The sequence below is a fragment of the Pneumocystis murina genome (genome assembly GCF_000349005.2).
Source record: "Pneumocystis murina B123 chromosome Unknown supercont1.11, whole genome shotgun sequence".
NCBI lineage: Eukaryota > Fungi > Ascomycota > Pneumocystomycetes > Pneumocystales > Pneumocystaceae > Pneumocystis > Pneumocystis murina.
In genome coordinates this window covers 32471-54896 of record NW_017802369.1, presented here as the reverse complement: position 1 = coordinate 54896, position 22426 = coordinate 32471, and the positions used below count along the sequence as shown (strand labels likewise).

At 27.5% G+C, this 22426-nt stretch overlaps 12 protein-coding genes across 12 annotated transcripts; 8 read left to right on the top strand and 4 right to left on the bottom strand.

The window, feature by feature from the left end:
- Positions 1-123: 123 nt before the first annotated feature.
- On the top strand, positions 124-2226 carry PNEG_02442 (inosine-5'-monophosphate dehydrogenase; the record flags this gene model as incomplete). Its single annotated transcript, XM_007876259.1, has 9 exons — positions 124-239; positions 284-444; positions 486-721; positions 868-1405; positions 1454-1471; positions 1522-1549; positions 1599-1681; positions 1726-2147; positions 2192-2226. Exons 1-9 carry the CDS (start codon positions 171-173, stop codon positions 2224-2226), a joined length of 1590 nt encoding a protein of 529 aa, XP_007874450.1. The 5' UTR covers positions 124-170.
- Positions 2227-2345: 119 nt separating this feature from the next.
- PNEG_02440 (mRNA surveillance protein pelota) lies at positions 2346-4537 on the top strand. Its single transcript, XM_007876257.1, has 6 exons — positions 2346-2493; positions 2537-2590; positions 2636-2978; positions 3026-3132; positions 3174-3589; positions 3633-4537. The coding sequence occupies exons 3-6, from the start codon at positions 2831-2833 to the stop codon at positions 3808-3810; spliced, it is 849 nt and encodes a 282-aa protein (XP_007874448.1). The 5' UTR covers positions 2346-2493; positions 2537-2590; positions 2636-2830; the 3' UTR covers positions 3811-4537.
- PNEG_02441 (hypothetical protein) lies at positions 3673-4548 on the bottom strand (the record flags this gene model as incomplete). The annotated part of the gene is made up of 3 exons (XM_007876258.1): positions 3673-4122; positions 4169-4245; positions 4294-4548. The coding sequence occupies 3 exons, from the start codon at positions 4546-4548 to the stop codon at positions 3819-3821; spliced, it is 636 nt and encodes a 211-aa protein (XP_007874449.1). The 3' UTR covers positions 3673-3818.
- A 26-nt stretch (positions 4549-4574) lies between these two features.
- Positions 4575-4754, top strand: PNEG_04314 (hypothetical protein; the record flags this gene model as incomplete). Its single annotated transcript, XM_019757830.1, has 1 exon — positions 4575-4754. One exon carries the CDS (start codon positions 4575-4577, stop codon positions 4752-4754), a length of 180 nt encoding a protein of 59 aa, XP_019613349.1.
- A 72-nt stretch (positions 4755-4826) lies between these two features.
- On the bottom strand, positions 4827-5399 carry PNEG_02439 (40S ribosomal protein S19-A). Its single transcript, XM_007876255.1, has 2 exons — positions 5197-5399; positions 4827-5149 (listed from the first exon to the last, which is right to left on the bottom strand). The coding sequence occupies exons 1-2, from the start codon at positions 5352-5354 to the stop codon at positions 4876-4878; spliced, it is 432 nt and encodes a 143-aa protein (XP_007874446.1). The 5' UTR covers positions 5355-5399; the 3' UTR covers positions 4827-4875.
- A 164-nt stretch (positions 5400-5563) lies between these two features.
- PNEG_02438 (hypothetical protein) lies at positions 5564-8309 on the top strand. The gene is made up of 5 exons (XM_007876254.1): positions 5564-5785; positions 5842-5955; positions 6001-6191; positions 6237-6723; positions 6765-8309. Exons 1-5 carry the CDS (start codon positions 5674-5676, stop codon positions 8303-8305), a joined length of 2445 nt encoding a protein of 814 aa, XP_007874445.1. The 5' UTR covers positions 5564-5673; the 3' UTR covers positions 8306-8309.
- Positions 8310-8786: 477 nt separating this feature from the next.
- On the top strand, positions 8787-9781 carry PNEG_02437 (hypothetical protein; the record flags this gene model as incomplete). The annotated part of the gene is made up of 4 exons (XM_007876253.1): positions 8787-8902; positions 8956-9037; positions 9087-9503; positions 9551-9781. 4 exons carry the CDS (start codon positions 8787-8789, stop codon positions 9620-9622), a joined length of 687 nt encoding a protein of 228 aa, XP_007874444.1. The 3' UTR covers positions 9623-9781.
- A 271-nt stretch (positions 9782-10052) lies between these two features.
- PNEG_02436 (hydroxymethylglutaryl-CoA reductase (NADPH)) lies at positions 10053-13445 on the top strand (the record flags this gene model as incomplete). Its single annotated transcript, XM_007876252.1, has 6 exons — positions 10053-10289; positions 10349-10705; positions 10751-11263; positions 11310-13054; positions 13097-13317; positions 13360-13445. 6 exons carry the CDS (start codon positions 10053-10055, stop codon positions 13443-13445), a joined length of 3159 nt encoding a protein of 1052 aa, XP_007874443.1.
- Positions 13446-13976: 531 nt separating this feature from the next.
- Positions 13977-15836, top strand: PNEG_02435 (hypothetical protein; the record flags this gene model as incomplete). The annotated part of the gene is made up of 8 exons (XM_007876251.1): positions 13977-14054; positions 14100-14195; positions 14249-14322; positions 14364-14583; positions 14627-14829; positions 14873-15642; positions 15685-15766; positions 15812-15836. 8 exons carry the CDS (start codon positions 13977-13979, stop codon positions 15834-15836), a joined length of 1548 nt encoding a protein of 515 aa, XP_007874442.1.
- Positions 15837-15934: 98 nt separating this feature from the next.
- PNEG_02434 (hypothetical protein) lies at positions 15935-18739 on the bottom strand (the record flags this gene model as incomplete). Its single annotated transcript, XM_007876249.1, has 1 exon — positions 15935-18739. The coding sequence occupies one exon, from the start codon at positions 18737-18739 to the stop codon at positions 15935-15937; it is 2805 nt and encodes a 934-aa protein (XP_007874440.1).
- A 212-nt stretch (positions 18740-18951) lies between these two features.
- On the bottom strand, positions 18952-20099 carry PNEG_02433 (hypothetical protein; the record flags this gene model as incomplete). Its single annotated transcript, XM_007876248.1, has 4 exons — positions 19648-20099; positions 19383-19607; positions 19255-19340; positions 18952-19203 (listed from the first exon to the last, which is right to left on the bottom strand). Exons 1-4 carry the CDS (start codon positions 19748-19750, stop codon positions 18952-18954), a joined length of 666 nt encoding a protein of 221 aa, XP_007874439.1. The 5' UTR covers positions 19751-20099.
- Positions 20100-20173: 74 nt separating this feature from the next.
- Positions 20174-22129, top strand: PNEG_02432 (hypothetical protein). The gene is made up of 10 exons (XM_007876247.1): positions 20174-20206; positions 20260-20322; positions 20374-20817; positions 20867-20939; positions 20982-21056; positions 21100-21198; positions 21241-21353; positions 21397-21665; positions 21713-21878; positions 21920-22129. The coding sequence occupies exons 3-10, from the start codon at positions 20744-20746 to the stop codon at positions 21981-21983; spliced, it is 933 nt and encodes a 310-aa protein (XP_007874438.1). The 5' UTR covers positions 20174-20206; positions 20260-20322; positions 20374-20743; the 3' UTR covers positions 21984-22129.
- The last annotated feature ends 297 nt before the right edge of the window (positions 22130-22426 follow it).

Genomic DNA, 22426 nt, shown 5'->3' with positions numbered 1-22426 from the left:
TGGAGGTTCAACGCTTTCAAAGAAAAATAAATATACGTTGTCATGACAACAAAATCTCGCTCCTAGCTTTTTACAACGTCAATAAAAAGCTGGATCATGATAAATACTGGAAAATACTATGAATTCAAGCAACAAATGATATAAATAGGAGAATAATTAAATCTTACTGTATGGAAGAATATAATTCTCTATGTTTGTTAGAAGAAGTTGAAAAAAAACTTAAAGAATATCCGGAAAAAGTATAATAAGCTTTTTAAATTTTTATTAAAAACTAATAATATAGGATGGACTTGACCTTAATACACTTATTTCTAGTCGACATAATGGGGGATTGACATATAATGATATGATTATTCTTCCGGGATATATTGATTTTGAAGTAAATTCAGTTTCTCTTGAAAGTCATATTACAAAAAAAATAGTTTTAAAGACGCCATTTATGAGGTATTTTTGGCATCTATTTATTTGAGTATTTTAATATGTAGTTCACCGATGGATACAGTTACAGAGTCAGATATGGCAATTAATATGGCGCTTTTAGGCGGTATTGGAGTGATTCATCATAACTGTACTATAGAAGAACAAACAGAAATGGTTAGAAAGGTTAAGAAGTTTGAAAATGGGTTTATAACATCACCTATTGTATTATCACCAAATCATAAGGTAACAGATGTTCGTATGATAAAAGAAGAATTGGGTTTTAGTGGAATTCCGATAACAGGTAAATATAAAAACATTAAATGTAAAATATGATGATTTTTTTTTGAAAACTTTCGTTCTTCCGTATATTACTATTAGTTATGTGGAAAAATTTATCTGATTTGTTCTAAATAATTATTTTATGATATTAATAATGGTATTTTGTAGACACGGGTCAACTTAACGGAAAACTTTTAGGGATTGTTACTTCTAGAGATATTCAATTTCATAATAATGATGATTCGCTTCTTTTAGAAGTGATGACAAAGGATTTGGTAACAGGTTCTGAGGGCATTACACTTGAAGAAGCGAATGAGATTCTTCGTTCTAGTAAGAAGGGAAAATTACCTATTGTAGATAAAGAAGGAAACTTAACTGCTCTTCTTTCGCGTTCTGATCTAATGAAAAATCTTCATTTTCCTCTAGCATCTAAATTGCCAGATTCTAAGCAATTGATATGCGCAGCAGCAGTTGGAACACGTCCTGACGATAGAATTAGATTAAAACATTTAGTAGACGCAGGACTGGATATTGTTGTACTAGATTCGAGCCAAGGAAACTCTATTTATCAAATTAATATGATTAAATGGATAAAAAAAGAATTTCCTGGCTTAGAAGTTATTGCGGGAAATGTTGTAACTCGAGAACAAGCAGCCAATTTAATATCAGCAGGGGCAGATGCATTACGAATAGGCATGGGTTCTGGGTTTATTAATTTATATTTTTATTAGATATATAAACTAATGTCATCTAGTTCAATTTGCATAACACAGTAATTCTTTTTTTTATTTAAATAGGCATTGATCTTATTTTTTTTGATAGAGAAATAATGGCTGTCGGTAGACCTCAAGTATTTGTTAATTAACAAATAGATATTATTTCTAATTTTAATATTTCAGGCAACAGCTGTTTATGCTGTCTCAGAATTTGCTTCTAAATTCGGTGTACCAACTATTGCAGATGGTGGAATCGAAAATATTGGGTAAAGAATATTTTTATATATATTATTTAAATTTATTCAAATAGTCATATAACAAAGGCATTGGCTTTGGGCGCATCTGCAGTTATGATGGGTAATCTTTTAGCAGGAACTGCTGAATCTCCTGGTCAATATTATTATCGTGATGGTCAACGTCTAAAATCATATCGTGGAATGGGTTCTATTGATGCTATAGAACATTTATCAGGAAAAAATAAAGGTGACAATGCAGCAACTAGTCGTTATTTCAGCGAAACAGATACTATTCGTGTTGCTCAAGGTGTTTCTGGTAGTGTCATAGATAAAGGTTCATTGCATGTATATCTTCCTTATTTGCGAACAGGGCTTCAGCATTCATTACAAGATATCGGTGTACAGAATTTAACAGAGCTAAGACAACAAGTTAGAAAAAAAAACATTCGGTTTGAATTCAGAACTGTTGCAAGTCAATTAGAAGGAAATGTTCATGGTATATTTAATTTTAATATTTGAATCTAATATAATTTATATCAGGATTACATTCATATCAAAAAAAACTTTGGAGTTAATTAAAATATTTTAAATATATATTGACAATTTATATAAAAATATTTTTTTCTGTTATTTTTTTAATAAATTTAAAATTTTATAAATACTTTATCTAAAATTCATATCTATCAATATCAACTTAAATTGAAATTAAAAAATATTTAGTTATAAAAATAAGTATTCTTTAGGAGATTTAGTAAGGTTTATATGAAGCTCATAAAGAAGAATATTGCTAGGGATTCTTCTGGAACAGTTATTTTATATCCCGAAGAACCTGAGGATATGTGGTAAATTGATCTATAAAATTATAATAAATAAATACGTTAGAAGGCACACATATAATCTAATACAAGAGGGAGATCGTGTTAAGTCTTTTACTGTTAGGTTTATCCAATAAAATAACCTGGAATATTTATTAATATATATTAGACGTATACAAAATGAATCATCTATAGGATCTATAACATCTGAAAGAGGGAGATTCATATAATATTAATTACTTATTTATAACTTTTTTTAGTGAAATTAACATTAGAATTGATTGCAAAAAAAATAGACTTTGATTCTCAAGTATCTCAAGTACATATAAATGGTACAGTTTCAGAGGAAAAAAAATATATTAAGATGGGATCTTATCATACATTAGATCTAAAACTTCATAGCAATTTTACATTAACAAAACAAGAATGGGATAGTATAGCATTAGAAAGATTAGATGAAGCATGTGATCCTAATAAAAGAGCAGAAATAGGAGCGGTTGTATTACAAGAAGGTATAAATACACTAATAAAGTTCAATAATGATATAAATTATCATTAGGATTAGCAAATGTATGTTTAATTACAGAATATATGACAATCTTACGGCAACGGATTGAAATTCAAATACCTCGAAAGCGCAAAGACAATGCTTCAGATTATCAAAAGGTAAATCAACTATTATTAGAAGTTGGATTACAATAGATTAGGGTATAAACAAATTTTGTGAGACAGTAATGCAAGCAATCTTACGATCATTTGATTTTACAAATTTAAAAGTAGTATTAGTAGCATCTCCGGGATTTATAAGTGAAACATTAATAAAATATATATTTGATGAAGCAGTTAAAACCGATAATAAAACACTTTTACAGTCACGTTCTAAATTTCTTCGACTACATTGTTCTAGTGGGCATATGCATTCATTAGATGAAGTTTTAAAATCACCAAACATATCAACAAAGTTAGCAGATACAAAATTTGTTCAAGAAACAACAGCATTAGATAGATTTTACAAAATATTACACAATGATGAAGAAAAAGCATGGTATGGTATTAAAGAAGTATCTTGGGCAATAGAATGTAAAGCTGTTGAAACTCTTTTAATTTCAGACATGCTTTTTAGGTAGTATTATAAATATTAAATTTAAAAATTAATACAAGAATAGAAGTAATAATATTAATGAGAGACAATATTATGTAAAATTAGTAGAAACAGTAAAACAATATGGAGGAAAAGTATTAATATTTTCAAGTTTACATGAATCAGGGATTCAACTCAATCAATTAACGGGAATTGCTGCAATTTTAACTTTCCCAATAAATATGGTTAAAAATAATGAATAAAAAATCTATCAACGTCTTGTTTGAAGGTACCAAACATATTGTCCATTTCGATATCGTAAAATATCTTGTAAGACTCCATTAATCAAACCAAGAGAGCTTGTTAAATAAAAAATACGAAGTGTCATTGTGTAAGAAAATTGATGTACATAAGAAAATATTAACCCGCTTAATACAGACGCAAGTACCGTATTTCCTGCATCTATACATTTACGAACATAATCTAATATATACTCCATACCGAGATAAATATTCACCCATAAAGAAGTTCGAAATGCATATTTTAAACCCACTTTTATGCCACCCAACATAACACTAAATTTTAAATATATAAATTAAAAAAATAAATTAGAAATGTTACTAATAATTTTTTGTTTTATGATAAAAATACCATCCTTGAACAGTTTGGGGTAAACGATGTGCATTTTCTACAAGGAACTGCTTGCCATTAATTATTAATAATAAAAGCTAAAATAAAAAACATACACGAAGCCCACTTTTTTTACCTCCTACGATTGAACCTAAAGTAAAAGATAAAAAGGAACTAACAGATGTATAAAGAATAAGTCGTGATATGAGTGGTAAATTTAAACGATCGTCATTCATATAAATCAAGATTTCTTTAAAAAATGTGGATATTAAAAGCGAAACAACAAAAAACAACGGTTTTTCTAACGGCAAAGCCGAATGACTCTTTAAAAACATTAAAACAGGAATTACGAAAAGCACTTTATGAGACATCACTTCTTGAAAAGACAGATGATAAAATGGCAGATGAAGATGCTTGTCTTCAGTTAAAAATTCATGGAATTATACAAATGAATGACAAGAAAAGTCTTGAAGAAGTGGGTCTCGAAGATGGCGCAATTTTAGAATTTAGTCGATTACATAATGGTGTATGGGAACCTTTTGAATCTGAATCATATCCTGAATCTAATGAATCTTAAGAAAAAATTAAAAAAATTCTATTTTCAAAAATATCGACATTAAATGATGTATAAAATGCAATAAATATTTTATCTCCTTTTTATATATAAATCTTTCCATCTAATAAATTTACTCATTAGCCTATTTCGCTTCAAAAACTGACAAGGCAATATGATCAAGATCACGTTGACCTTGTTGAGTAATTCTTCGACCCCCTCGTGCATCTTTCTCAAGAACTCCTATCTTTTCAAGACACTGAAGTGCTTTTCTTTGAATAGACCCCGAACCATCATAATGATGAGATGGTCTAGATCCTCTATTTTTCGATCCACCATATAATTTACATAAAGAACCTACTCCACTTCGATTTTTTAAATATATATGTCTTGCAATAGCTGCTACTCGAACATAAAACCTAGATATACATTAATACCTATTAATTCCCATAATTTCTGCCTTTACCAATCTGAATCATATGGTCCCAATTCTTTAAAATGTCCTGTTTTAACTATATCTACCCATGAAGGAACTTCTAATTTTCCCGATTGTTTTAGAAATTTTGCATAACAGCGAATAAATTTATCAGCATCTACGTCCCTTAAAGTAACCCCTCCTACCATCCTTAACCTTATGACTCAACAAATCCTAATAAAAGTAAAAACTAATTTCTTAATAGTAATCGTTTCTTAAGATGTTTAATATTTTTTATTAAAAAACAGTCCGAGCTTAAGAAATTAACCCTAAGATTAATTAAAAATATGTTAAATTGTTAATATTAATATAAAATTGTAGTAGAATTGGTTATATTTCTTATATTTTTTGGAGAGGGTGGATTTAAAAATAAGAAAGTTCTTAATATATTTTTAAGCTTTTTAAGTAACTTTTAAATGATTTTTAATGATTTTTAAATAAAATTTAAAAATTATTAAAATAATATTGATGAATAAGAAGAATGATATAAATAACACATTTTCATGGAAAGCAGAGGGGAGTTTACTTTCATTGGCAGCAAATGCGGGGAAAGATCGTGTTGCAGTGGTTGGAAGAGAAGGTTAGATAAAAAAAAGGACCATGATAAGACAGGGAATAAGACTAATATAGGATTAGTTCTTAAGATATTAGATGTTTATAGTGGAGGAGTAACTGGAGAGGTTAATCTTTATGCGGGAAATCGATGGAGTCCTACATTTTCATCATGTGATGTTAAATGGGGATGTGCAGGTAAAATGAAAATAAATGTAAAATATCTTATTAAAGTAAACTTAGGTACACGCAATATTTTAGCAACAGCATCTACAAATGGGTCTATTGTTTTATGGGATTTAACAAAGCCATATGGACATCAAATTGATAGAATTATTACAGAACATTTTCGTTCGGTAAATCGTCTTGCGTTTAATCATTTGACAGGATATTGGCTTCTAAGTGGATCGCAGGATGGAAATATTAAGCTTTGGGTTTGAATATATGTTAAATAAGTTATAATGGTAACTTTTATTTAGGATTTAAGGGATAGAAATGGGACATCAAAATATACAATGCATGGAAAAGCGGAATCAGTCAGAGATATTCAGTTTAATCCAAACTCAGTGAGCGAATTTGTAGCAGCATTTGAAAATGGAACTATCCAGCTTTGGGATATTCGAAAACCTAATATTTATGAACGTAAAATTAATGCTCATAATGGTCTTGCACTTACACTTGATTGGTATTCAGATGGTCGACATATTGCTACTGGAGGAAGGGATAAGATAATTAAAGTATGGGATATATTTTCAGATTCTCGTAAACCTATTTCTGTTATACAAACTATGGCACCTGTTAGCAAAATTGCATGGAGACCTATTTCTAATAGAAGAAATGAAAATGTCTTAAAAACCGAAATTGCTAGTTGTTCTTTGGTATCTGATTATAAAATATACATTTGGGACATACGGCGTCCTTATATACCTTCACGAGTTCTTGATAAACATGATAATGTAACGACTGGTATGCTTGTTTCTATTTCAACATCTTTTTTATTATTTTAGGGATCATTTGGAAAGATGAAAATTATTTATGGTCATGTTCTAAAGATAAAACATTCATTCAGCATTCAGTTTCTACAGCTGATATTCCGTTGAATTCTATTCCTGTTATAAGCATGGACTGGAGTCCTTTAGGAGATTTAAGCATTGTATTACAAAATAGATATAGCGAAATGAATTATTTTAATACAGAATATTTGAGCTCAGTAGAAGATGAAAGTATATCACGAGAAAATAAAAAACATTTTCGGTTACATCATCGTACTAGCAAAACGCTTAATAATATTGTAAGTCAGTTATATAAACCATTGCATATTTCTGGAACAATTGTTATTCCAAATCTTCAATACTATGGTTTTACTTATCTTGCTCAACACTATAATATTACTGCATCACCTAATCTCTCAGTATCTCAAGCATGTGAAAACAATGCTAATTTTGCATTAAATATACAAAAATATCGCACTAGTCAGACATGGAAAATACTTCAACATCTTTTAGAAAATAGAAAGTATCCAATCAAGAATTCTACACATACTAATAAAACCGCTGACACGGATAATTCTATCGAACATGATTACAAAAATAATGATGATTTACTCTTTAAAATGTCTTTGAAAAACAATATAAACGAATCTAAGACTTTATTGAATAGAGCAAGTTCTGTTTCTCGTAAAAATGCTGATATGTTTTTGAAAAGTGATCGCGTTGGTAGACATTTTAGAAATAATACAGAATCAGTAATTTCGAGACAAAATGTTTTAGATGATGGGAATATATTTGACAAAAACCAAGAAAATACAAATTTCAATGATGAAATACATGAGTTATACAATTTTCGTGATAATTTCGAAACAATTTCTCAAAGTTTCAACTCTGATTATACTGTGTGTTCTTTCAGAAATGATTTTGATCGGGAAAAGCATTTAAAATATTCTGATACAAGCAATAATAATATCTTTGTTAAACCTCGTTTTACTAATATCGATACAATAGAAAATACATGTCCATGGTCTATAAATTCTCTTATTCAAGCTGTAGCCGAATATTATAGTGAAATAGGGGATATTCAAATGTGTGCTACTATTGTTTTATTAATGGGTAAATATACGAATTTTGATTCTTTAAAAATAGAAAAATGGATTGGAGAATATATTGAACTTTTACAAAAATATAGAATGTTTATAACTATGACAGAAGTTATAAATGCGTCATCATCGTTACTTATAAGAGCATTAAGTCAAACAGAAACGTCTGTTTATATAGATTGTTATTGTTGCCACAAACCAATTGTAAATCAAAAAGAAAATAATACCTTTTCATATTGTAAATGTTGTCGAAAGATACCCAATGGATGTACAATTTGTGATATACCAGTAAAAGGTAGATATTTATGGTGTCAGAGTTGCGGTCATGGAGGACATACTGAATGTCTCAGAAACTGGTTTATGAATAATTATAATCATTATGGTGCATGCCCTGCTATAGCCTGTACTCATCATTGTGGTTTTTTTCTAGATAATTGCAAGGTTTTGATTCCATGAAAATACCCTATTTATATAAATTTGTTTTTTTTTTTCAAAAATATTTCTAATATATTTATTAATTCTATTTGAAAAGTTTAAAAAGAAAAAAACAATAATTCTAACTTATTTCAGATCTTCATTTTTCTTAGAAATATTATGATTTTTTTATATAAAATTATTTTGAAATATATTTTTTATTCATGTTGCATATTTAAATATAAATTATTGTTTAAATATTTAAAATAACAATACAAACATAGTATTTATGTTCAATACTGTTACTTAAGAATATATAATTTACTAATTATACATATAATTATTATTTATTTTTAGCATAATTATATAGATCAAGCGTCTTATCACCCCCCACGACCTTAAAGAGTATAAAATACAACTCTCTATAAATATCTTATAAATAACTTTTTATCTAATTCCTTTTCCTTAATTTTGTATTGGACAGTCTAGAAGACTAGATTTAACAATCTATATTCTTTATTTCATGAATCCACTATCTTGTCAGTCGTCTAATATTAAACAACGATCAAATTCATTTTCAAATTCTTCAAAAATATGGCAGCCGGATTCAGATGTTTTACTTTGTCCTTTTTGCAAAAGGTAGTTAAGATATGCTTTAATAAGGAGGGTAATTATTTATTTTTTTACTGTAGAGCATTTTCTTTTTTTCATCGGAGACATCATTGTAGGAAATGTGGATGTGTGGTTTGTTCAAGCTGCTCTTCTAATAACTGGGTTTTTTTATTATATTTTAGTGGTTTATATACAGAACTGATAGTTTTAGGACTTTTCAAGGTCCTTTGATTTAAAGAAAAATAGCAATAAACAGTGTGATTCTAAAGTCCTTCGTGTCTGTGATAAATGCTTTATGCAGTTGTTTGAGGAACAATCGCAAAAGAAGACAGAAAGTCATTCTTTAATTCAAAAAACACGAATTAATAATGATGAAATGATGGAATGTCCTGTATGTTTAGAGTCTTTTTCAATGATACCAACATTGTCCGAACGTGAAATACATATTGATAAATGTTTAAAAAATAATCATTATACCTCAGAATCAACTCTTAATAAACGGCGATTCTTATCTTATGTTCTTCCTCAATCTAGTTCTCTTGTAGGTACCGAATGTATTATTTGCTTTGAAGAAATGCTGCCTGGAGAAAAAATAGCACGACTTGAATGTCTTTGCAATTATCATGTGGTATTATTTCATAAAAAAAAACTATTTTTTTAATTTATTATTATTAGATATGTATAAGACAATGGATTTCTATAACCACAGGTAGAGGATGTTGCCCTATTCATATGCTACGATCTTGACTTTCATATATACCCATCTTCGTCATAATTCATTTGAATCGTATACCTTTTCGTTTTTGTAATTATTGATATTAGTTACTTTTTCTAGGACCTTTATGCATATTTGTATAGATTTATTTTTTTATTAGAACTATATTGTTCTTATTGTAAATAACCCTTTTTTTTATAAAATATTGATGCTTTAAAGAATAAGATATTTATAAACTTATGAATATATCTATAATTAATAAATTTCATAAACCTTAAGAATCGACGTCTGTTTTTTAAAAAAATAGAAAAATATAATACTAATACTTTATTCTTAAGAATATCTTCTATATTTTTTTTATTTACGTAAGTACTTTTTAAACATGATTTTAAAATTAAAATGTAACTTTTTAATAAGGTAATATTTAGTCTAATCTTAGGATCATCATAAAGTGAAATACAGATGGTTTTGACAAGATTAGCATCTCATTCGTCAAGATATCCTATTCATACAGTTGTCATTGTTTCATTACTTGCAACAACAGCGTATATTCATCTGTTTGAAATTGCTAGAGATGGCGGTATTGATTTTGGAACATCTTTCGCAAATAATCTTAGTCTTGATTTTCGGAGCATAGAAGGAGCTTTAGTAGGAACTAAAGCTGTAGATGGGGACTGGCATTGGGAACATAACAAAAATGTTAGTTTTAGCATTGTTATATGATTTAATTTATCAAATAATACTAATTTTTAATATAGCTATATAATATTGAAGCAAATTCATTAATCTTAAATATTCTTCAATTTGATCACCCATATTTAGATAAGCGTGAAGAGTTAGTAGATCTATTTCTTGATATGTGCTTAAAAAAGTCTAATACGAATATGTGTCTTTTTTATGGAAATGAAACATCTTCTAAGATTATATTAAAAGACCTTTCTCCGTTATTGGTATTTGAATTAGAACAACGTATTCAAAATATAAGAACAGAAAACTTGGCGTATTCAAAAAGAAAGCATTATTTACAGCAAAATATAAACAATCCTGGAATAATAATTTATTGGTTACGTAACAATGCATACACTATAGTTCAAAAGATATGGAAACATATTAAAGTTAATTATATTATTAATTTATTGTTTATTTTAATTAAAAATTAGGATACTGACATAATCGACATTGCTGTATTACTTATTGGATATATATCAATGAATTTTGTATTTATTTTACTTTTTCTTAATATGAGAACCTTAGGATCTAATTTCTGGCTTGCAGCAGTTGTTTTGACCTCGGGAACCTTTGCTTTTTTGTTTGCACTTAATACTGTTAATTACTTTGGAGACAACATAAACCCTTTGGTTTTATCAAAAAAAATACCTTTTTTAGCTGTTACTGTCGGGTTTGAGAAGCCAAGCTTACTAACTAGAGCAGTATTAAATTCATCCCCAGATATAAACACAAATCCTATAAGAGAAAATGTAGTAAATGCTGTTAGAGATAAAGGTTGGATAATTGTTCGGGATTATTTATTTGAAATAGGAATATTAATATTGGGGGCAATGAGTGGTGTTGATGGATTAAATCAATTTTGTAAAGTTGCTGCATGGATATTGGGATTCGATTGTTTACTTTTATTTACATTTTATATAGCAGTTTTGAGTATAAAGCTTGAGGTTTATTTTAAGCTTTAAAGAATTATAATATATTGAAATATTTTAGATAAACCGTATTAAACAACGAGCAGGTGTTCAAAGTATTTTTGAAAAGAATATCTTGTTACAGGAAACTATATATGATATAACAAACAATAATTCTTGCATACCGAGTAATAATGTAAATGAAAAGAAACCTGCAAATATTGGAATATACAATGTTTTTGGTTATCACAATGTCAAAGAATCAAGTATAAGTAGATTCAAATTAATAATGACTAGCTGCTTTTTTCTTATTAACTTCCTTAATTTATGTACTTTCCCATTTCAAACAGTGAATCATTTGAAGTCTTCGTCAAGTAAAGAATTCAGAATAATTAGGATTAATCCCCTTGAAATTTATGAAATTCTTGACCTTCTTGACAAGTTAACTCAGGACATTCATCCATCAATTCGGAAAGTATCACTGAACGTTTTACCTGTTTTTACTCTTAAGGCTATAAATAAGCCATTTTCTGTCGATGCTGTGCTTGAATCTCTTGAACTATGGGCAAAAAGCATTTCAGATCCTATAATGAACAAATGGATTATGATTATATTGATTTTAAGCATTATATTTAATGCATACTTATTTAATGTAACTCGTTGGGTTACTCCGGTTCAAATATCATTAAAAACTCAGGATTCATCTTCTCATATGATTGAAGAAATTAAAAAAATTACAGATAATACTTCTAGCTATTTAGAGAAAGATCTATATGGTAATATTAGCAATAATAGTGAAATAAGATCTATAGATAAATGTGAAGAATTATTAAAAAAAGGTCTTTCTACTTTAATGCAAGATGAAGAAATCCTACAATTGACCTTGAATTCTAAAATTCCAAGTTATGCATTAGAAAAAGTTTTAAATGATCCTGAAAGAGCAGTTAAAATTCGAAGATCATTTATTTCTCGAAAATCTGGTACAAATGTTTTAGAAACGTTAGCACTTCCTTTTAAGGATTATGATTATGCTCGTATTATGGGTGCATGTTGTGAAAATGTTATCGGATATGTTCCAATCCCTGTTGGCGTTGCTGGACCATTATTAGTCGACAAAATTGAGGTATATCTTCCAATGGCAACAACTGAAGGTGTTCTTGTAGCAAGTACTGCTAGAGGATGTAAGGCTATTAATGCTAGTGGTGGTGTTACAACCATATTAGTTCAAGACTTAATGACTAGAGGTCCTTGTGTTTCATTTCCTACCGTTTCACGAACGGGAATGGTGAAAGCATGGTTAGATACTGAGCAGGGTCAAAATGCTATTAAAAAGGCATTTAATTCAACAAGTAGATTCGCTCGTCTTTCTAGTGTTAAATCGACTATTGCTGGTACTAATTTATATATAAGATTTTCTACAACTACAGGAGATGCTATGGGAATGAATATGGTATCAAAGGGTGTAGAAAATGTTTTAAAAGTCATGATCAAAGATTTAGGATTTGATGATATGAGAATAATTTCTATTTCAGGAAACTATTGTACCGATAAAAAGCCTGCTGCTATAAATTGGATTGAAGGCCGAGGAAAAAGTGTTATTGCAGAGGCAACAATTTTGAAAGACATTGTTAAATCAGTTCTTAAATGTAACGTCGATGATCTTGTAGAATTAAACATTTCTAAAAATTTAATTGGAAGTTCCATGGCAGGAAGTGTTGGAGGATTTAATGCACATTCTGCCAATATCGTTGCTGCTCTTTTTATTGCTTTGGGACAGGACCCAGCTCAGGTAGTAGAATCTGCAAATTGTATAACTTTAATGAAAAAGTATGTTTTCTTTTAAAAATCAAAAATTTTTAATATTAATAGTATAAACGGAAATCTTCACATAACTGTTTCAATGCCTTCAATCGAAGTTGGGACTATTGGGGGAGGGACTATATTAGAACCACAAAGTGCATTATTAGATTTGCTTGGAGTTCGTGGACCTCATCCAACAATTCCCGGTAATAATGCAAAAAGACTTGCCAGAATCATTGCCGCTGCTGTTCTTGCAGGTGAGCTTAGTCTTTGTTCTGCACTTACTGCTGGTAAATTTCTTCCTATTTTGTTTTACTTATTGATATTTGTAGGGCATCTTGTAAAAAGTCATATGCAGCATAATCGTAGCTCATTAAATACACCTATATCTAGTTGTTCAAGTACACCAAGGTTATAAATGAATCCTTTGATATCCTTAAATCGAATTTTATGCATTTAAGCATATCTTTTTAAAAGTTCATTATATATCATATAATAACTTATTCTATTTTTTTTAATATCAATATTTACGCTTTATTTATTAGATAATCTTTGCATGATTCGACATTTTTGATCTTTATTTCTTAGTTCTTATTAATACATATATCTTAGAAGTAAAACAATATTAAATCTACATATTAAAACATAAAATTCTTAGTCAATATCAATTTTTCTTTTTTAAAATAATACATCTATTTTAACAAATGACATCTAATTCCTAACCTTTAAACTTTTTTATACATATTTATCATTTTTCTTAACATATTATTTTAATATTAGTTTCTTGAGAAGAACAAATATCTTATTTATTTAATATACATGAATTAATATACTATCTTTTAAATCCTTTTAAATACACGTTATTAAATATTTTAAAATCTATCTTAAGCGTATAAAAAATATTTAGAAATTTTTAATAATTCTTAATAATATTAAGAAATAAAAGGCTATGGAAGGCGTTCAATTATGTAATACAAGTGTACTTGGGAAAGAAAAGGAATTGACATATGAAAGAATGTTATCTATGGTTAATATAAGATTAAGAATTTAAAATTTAAAGTTGACTTAATAGGAATTTGAAGACACATCTATTAATATTTCATCAAGCTCTATGAGAAATGAACTTGACAAGTTGTTAGGGACAGTTAAAGATGAGGAACGTCAGAAGGTTTGTTAATTTTTATTCAATTATAGAATAAAAATAAATAATAGTAATTATAGTTCTTCAAGATGGAAATGGATAATTTTTTTTCTCTTTTTAATAGATATTTGTTAAATAAAATGAAAAAAACGCTGTATGTGTTTTTTTTTAAGAAAAAATCTATTTATTATTTAGACAATGGGAGAGAATAAAAATACCTAATAATGAACAAGTATTGCAATATAAAACTATTAAAGAGGCAGATATAAATTCTGCAAGAGTACTTCTTGATAAATTAGTTGTTCTTAAGCTTAATGGCGGACTTGGAACCACTATGGGATGTGTTGGACCTAAAAGTATTATTGAGGTTCGAGAGGGTCATACTTTTCTTGATCTTAGTGTTAGACAAGTAGAGGTGATTTTTGAAAATTATTTACGTTTGTTTCATGAATATTTAGTATCTCAATAAAAAATATAATGTTAATGTTCCATTGGTCCTTATGAACTCATTTAATACGGATGAAGATACTACTAGAATTATTAAAAAATATACAGGACAGAATGTTGATATTCTTACATTTAATCAATCTAGATATCCTCGTATAAGTAAAGAATCTTTATTACCTATTCCTCGAACATATGACTCATGTATTTTTGAATGGTTAATATATTATATTTATAATTACATATATTTAATGTTTAAGGTATCCACCTGGTCATGGGGATTTGTTTAAAGCTCTTTCAAACAGTGGTTTACTTGAGAAATTGCTTTCTCGGGGAAAAGAGATATTATTTGTATCTAATATTGATAATCTTGGTGCTGTTGTCGATTTAAATATTTTGCAATATATGGTTGATAATAAATCCGAGTATATAATGGAATTAACAGATAAAACGAAAGCAGACATTAAAGGTGGAACAATTATTGATTATGAGGGTAGTATTCGTCTTCTTGAAATAGCTCAAGTACCTCCACAACATGTAGAGGAATTTAAATCTATAGAGAAATTTAAGTATTTTAATACCAATAATATTTGGCTTGATTTATCTTCGATTAAACGAGTCCTCGAAAATAATGAATTAGCATTAGAAATTATTCCAAACTATAAAATTCTTTCATCTGATGTAAAAGGAGATAATGACATAAGCGTTATACAACTTGAAACAGCAATTGGATCTGCAATTCATTATTTTGGAAACTCTCGTGGAATTAATGTTCCTCGCAGTCGGTTTTTACCTGTTAAAACATGTTCAGATCTTTTTCTAGTTAAGTCGGATCTTTACTCTTTACAACATGGTCAACTTACTATGGATGAAACCCGTTTTGGAGGAGTTCCGCTTATAAAGTTAGGAAATCATTTTAAAAAGGTTAGCGATTTTCAAAAACGGATTCCATATATTCCAAAAATTCTTGAATTAGATCATCTTACCATGACTGGTGCTATCACTTTAGGAAAAAATGTTGTTTTAAAAGGCAATTAAAAAAATCTATAGAATTTACCTAATTATAAAATAGGCACAGTCATCATTGTAGCAGGCGATGGTCAAAGTATTGACATACCAAATGGATCTATACTCGAAAATACAGTAGTTACAGGGTTACTATTTATTTATTTGATATTATTTTTCTCACAGAATTATAGAAACTTAAGACTTTTGGAGCATTAATATTATATATCTACAATTATAAATTGTAACTTTTATGTTTTTCATGGTTTATTTAAATATAATCCTAAAATTTAGGTATTTTAGTAAATTTGATTTCTTTATATTTGATACGCATAAATTACTTTATCTACTAAATCTATATGTGTAATTTTTATTTGTATTAAATCTCCTGGATTATTATGATAATATTCTTTACTAGTAATTTTGCAATTAACACCAAGTTCTTTAATTATTCCAGTTACCAGTAGCCTTTTATCTTGCATAGACCATATCCATGCATGAAAGGGAGAAAGCTTATCTAAACCTATTTTTAATAATAACATACAAACCCATAATTTTGTAGATAATTTTCCAAAATTTTTTGAAGTTTTTTCTTTAAAAAACCACAATAGCAAACACGAATCCAAATATTCTTTGGAAAATGGCATCTCGTTATTCCCTTTTCCTTTAAGAGATGCTTGAATTTGCCAATGAGTAACTAAATCACAATAACGTCGTAAGGGAGATGTTGCTTGGATATAATGGTCTATAGCTAATGATGAATGAGGATTTGGTGATGTAGAAATTATTGTTGGTCCAGTGTAATTAGCTAATTCTATTCCATCCTTAAGGCTTAGTCTTCCTGTTACAAAATTTCTTCTTTCGAGTATTTCATTGTATTTATAACGATATTGATGTTTCGAAATTATACTTTGAGATCGAAAAGGAACTGGTAATTTTCTTTCAATGCAAAATTTTGCGGCTATTTCTCCTGCTAAGATCATTATTTCAGCTACCATTACTCGTGATGGAGAATCTAACAGATCAAATGCAATATTTTTAATACTTGGATAATTTTGAAAAAATTGAGGACCATCATTTATAGAAATATAATAAGGTTTTGGATATTGTAATTTAATATTAGCTGATGTTGTAGAATATTGCCAAAAGCCACGTGAAATTCTATATTGTAGACGAAGAAGCGAAATTTTATAAATGTTATGTATACATGTCTTATCTAAAGTACTTATTTTATCCTTTTTCTGTTTAATTGATTCAGTGGCTAAAGTATTAGGGAATTCTGTCGAAAAACAGTAAGATATGTTTTTTAATGAAACATCAAAAACGTCATTATCTATGTCATCATATGAAAATTTTTTAATATTAGAAATGTATGCAGGAGATATTTTAAAATCCAAAATTTTCCCGTCCTTGCCGAGCTTTGTACTAAATGTAAGAACTGAATGCTTTTTTAATGGTGAGTCCAAAGAAAAAAATGATGAAGTTAAAAGATGTGGTAGCATATGATATCTTTTTTCGGGAGTAAAAACTGTTGTTACTAAATTTGAAGCAAAATTTGAAATATCGGAATTAGGTGAAACAAATGCACCAGGGTCCGCTATATGAATATGTAACCATGTTTCATCGTGGTCTTTTTTTTCTATTGAAATGCCATCATCTAATTCAGTGGCATCAGAATCATCTATCACATATACTGGAAGCTGATCAAAATCATGTCTTAAATTCTCAAAACTATCTTTCAATGAAAAATTCTTAAGCTGATCTGGTGATAAGTTCGACATACTTGTTATTTTCTTTAATAATATATCCATAACTATAGAAGTACCAAGGCCAGGAAGAGAAAGATTTCTGTCAAATCTAGCATAATTTTCCCAAGGTGCCCATGCACCTATTTCTTCCATAAATAATAAAGCATTTTCTCTATCCAAGACGCTATTATACATTTTCGTAGCTTTAAGAATTTGTGGAACCAATGAAAGGTATATAGAACTTTGAAATTGTCTTCTTTCTAAAAAATATTGTCTTATAAATTTTATAAATAATAAATCCGTTTCCGAAAAAGCGTATTTTCTAGGTAAAATTGTATCTTCCAACCTATGCATCTTTTTCTCACGATATATTTTAATAATATCAGATGTTTTTTCTGTAAAGCGTAGAAATTCGGGTGATTTAATTCGAATCCAATGTGATACACTTTTTATCATCTCTACTTCGCTTTTAGGACGAACTTCGTATCTATTTAAATACAATTGATTACGAGAATCTAAAACATAATGACAAGGATCATTCGCTAATAAACTATGTATTGCATATAAATGTATAAAATTTGGTTTTGATATCTTATATTCTGAACGACAAAGATCCAAAATATTAATATAAGTATGCTGATCAGGATTTGGATGATGCAATCGCTGATAAAGATTATCAAATTTAGTCAAAAATTTTCTATAAAAATATTGCGATTTTAATTTAAAATATCTAAGAGATTTTATTATATTTTGAAAAGCTGAATCGTTAAAAGATAAATATCCATTTATTATTTCCAAATCTGATAGTTCTATGTTAGAAATATTTTTGAAAAATGAAGGTATTAAAAATAATATATCGCCAGGTTTGCAGTAAATAACTTTTCTATTACTTAAAAGGACGCTAAATCCATCATCTGATGGAATAACTTTTTGAATTACTATGCCAAGAATTCCATATTCTGATTTTCTTATTTCAACAAGATCACCGGGAGAAATGTCTTTAAAAGATATACTAAAAAGATTCTTTTCTATATTAATCATATCATCTATATAATTTTTTTCTTTATCTTTCATGTTTTTTAACGTATCTTGATTGACTAACTTTTGATTTTGTATTATACCATATTTTTCAATCATTTTTTGACGTATTTTAATTTCTTGTTTCCTAAATAAGTCTTTCTTTTGAAATAGTTCCTGATTTTTAGATACATTATCATGTTTAAATGTATTTCTTTGCTTTATATCATCATTAAGACATGAATAATATCTCCAAATAATATTTGTATATGATATCCTATGCCTCGATTCAATAAATTTTATACAAGTTCTATTTATAATTTTCTTAAGTAATCTTGAAATTTTTTTTTGAATCATGGAAAACTAAAATAATGCTTTTAAAGCAAAATTCTAGATAAAAATATTTTGAATACATAAAATATTTTAAGGTACATCGTTAAAATCAAAAATACCGAGACGTAAAAACTAGTAGATAAACTATAATTTAAAATTATATACAATGTATATTTAATAAGAAAGAATTAAATATGATTATGATATAAATACAAAAAATAATTGAGTAAAAAATATTATATTTTTTTCCAAATAATATCAGCCAATCTTCTAAAAGGTAAAGATTGAGAACCATCAGGCTCTGCAGCAACAGTTGGATAGCCATTTTCACAATCTTGCATAATTTTCTTATGTAACGGAATGTCTGCAAGAACTTCGATATTCATATTCTTTGCAATACTATTAAGCTTATCAATTCCAAAGATATGTGAGTTGTAGTTACAATTTGGACAGATAAATACACTCATGTTTTTAACAATACCAAGAATCTGTTATAGAAAATATTTTAATATATACTGTATATATGTTTTTGTACATACGTTAACATTCATTTTTCGAAACATATTAATACATCTAATTGCATCGATCAAAGCGATATCTTGAGGTGTAGATACAATAATCACACCTAAATTTTAGATAATGTTATATTGAAATAAATTAAAAATACCATCTAAAATAACATGCTGAGTTATCGTAAGCTGTGTATCACCTGTTCCAGGAGGCATATCAATAACAAGCAAATCCAGTTTTCCCCAGTCTATATCATATATCAATTGTTGTAAAGCTTTCATTACCATTAATCCTCTCCAAACAATAGGTGAATCATTATCAATAAAAAACCCCATTGACATAGCTTTGACGCCATAATTCATTAAAGGAATAAATTGATTCTCTACTATTTTAAACGAAAATTTAATAATTGTCTAAATTACCTTTTGATAAATATGGTTTTTCTGATAAATTAAACATTTTTGGTATAGAAGGACCAAATAAATCTGCATCCAAAAGACCTATTTTTTTTCCAGAAAGCCTCATTGCAATTGCTAAATTAGCTGATTTCCTAATTTTCAAAAATATATCATATTTTTATATAAAATACCTGAAACTGTTGATTTTCCAACACCACCTTTTGCTGATGCAACTGCAATTACCTTATCAACTCCTTTTATCCTAGATTTTTTTGGAAGTCCACGAAGTCTTCGGTATATTTCATTTTTTGAGATTTCCTAAGAAAATAACTATAAATTATTCAATTAAGATTTTTTTCTACAGAAATGCTTCTGTATATTAATTTATTTATAGAAAAATATCCCAGAATTTCTGCCCTCTTCAGTGTATAAATCATAAGTATAAAACTACGTTGGCTAATTTAAGTAAGGATTTTTATATTATCTAAGCCCCATTAAAATTATATTTTAAGCTTATTTGAAGCTCGAAAACGACATTGAAAAAATAAAAAAAGAATGGTGCATGAAATATATAGAAAAACAAGTTAATACTAATCTTAAGTCTATATTTTATTATAGATTTCTTACATTTCTTAGAAGGTCAAAAAAAAAATAAGTTAAATTCTCAGTTTTATGATCTTAAAAATCCAAAAATTGTTGGTATATAAATCTAAATATACATTTAAAATGTCTTTATATTTAATTGTGTAGATACACATGATCCAGAGGATATCATTGATGAAAATTGCTGGTCAGATAGTATTACAAGTTCAGATGATACATATACAGGTCGTGAACATTATTTGACAGTTGGGTATATTATTTAAAGAAATTAAAGAAAGTGGTTGATTATATCTATTTAATAGAAAAAGAAAAATAAGAGATGATGATATAATATTAGAAGATAAGAAATATATTGGGAAAAAAACAAGTTTAAAAGACTTATATCAAGATAATTATGATACGTTGGATGATAAAATAAAATATAGAAATTTTTCAGATAAAGATGAAGAAACATCAGGTTCAATAATTATGGAAGATGGAACATCTCATCATTATGCTAATTTAAGTGATTTTTCTGATGATATCATTGATGAGGAAACAGAAAAAAAAAAGACGTAATGAATTAAAATCTTTCATTGAAAATGAACAAAAGTAAGGGGATAAATATTTTATTTTCTAAAAAAAATATTTATTTCAATAGAAATTTTGTTCAAGAAATAGCAAAAATGAACTCTTTGGAGATTGAAAAAGGGAAACATATTCAAACACAAATAGTAAGAATATTATACAATAATTTATTATAAACTAATTAAAAGAAAATTTATGATTCTCTTCTTGATGCGAGAATAAGGTTACAGAAGGCTCTTGTTGCAGTAAATTCTCTTTCTATAGTATATACTAGTTACTTTTAAATTTAAATTCATTTAAAAATAGGACTATAAGATTAATGATTTGGAAAAAAATAAATTATTTATTAAAAATGTTGAAAATGAATCTAATTCTTTAATTGGTTGTTTGTCAGAAATACGAAAAGTAATACTCAATAAAAAGGATATTCTTGTTTAACTTAAATAGACGCTAATCGAGATGGACAAAATTGATGTTGAATATACTCTAGAAAGAAACAAGGACTTTAGTAAAAGTTCTCTTGAATCCTTGTGCGATAACGTTATAGATTTAGATAAACAGTAAATAATATAAATATAAATTCTTTAATTTTATATGATATAGGATTTTAACTTGGCAAAACGAGACTTTACTTAAATGGTCTGATAAAGTAAAGGCTACATCTGTTCTCTCTTTAAATAAATTTAATTCATTAAATCAAAATATTTTGGATTTAATTCAAAAAAATATGACAAATAAAGAAAAGTTATTAGAAGCAACGTATATTGATAGAACTGAAAAAAAGCAACCAAAAAATAAGGAACGCTTTGATGACACTGATTTTTATCAAGCATTGTTGTTTAATTTAATTAACAAGCGAATGGTGGACTCAGGTTGTGTTTATAAAATTGATTAAAATGACTATTTAAACCAAATTTAGGAAATACTCAGGGACTGCGTTGGTCAATTTTAAAACAAAAAAAGCAAAAAAATAATATAGATACTAAAGCATCTAAAGGTCGTAGGTTACGATATCATGTACACGAAAAGATACAAAATTTTATGACGCCAAATCCTGTTAATTTATGGGTTGAAGAAAAAATAGAGTATATTAATTATTTTTTATATTTTATGCTAAAGTAAAAAGTAATTTATTTTCGAGTCTTTTTGGACAAATACCATTAGATAATATTATGAAAACTTGTGATTAAAAAACGACAATATTAATATTTTTATAACAGACTTTAAATTTTTTAATTATTAAAAAAAAAATTAAAATGGGTTTTAATTATGAAATGGCTGTAAAATGTTTATACTATGTAGTTTATAGCAAAATAAAATATTTTTGGGAAAGTGGATATTATGTTTAATATTAATTTATTTTAGATTATTATCATTGAAAAATTCGAAATAAGTTTGTTTTATTATTTATAGGCTCAAATAGATATTAGAGTTGTATTATATGGCAATTTTGAATAAGTGATGTAACTAGGATAGCATATTTATTACAGTATTTTACGATTTTTAATAATGGTTGTACATTCTAAATTTTATTCTTTAAATTATAGTTTTTTATGTAAAGATTAGTGTTAATAGAAAAATCTAACGCTGATCAGAATTCTGGAATAAAAAAGAAAACAAATTCCCAAAATTT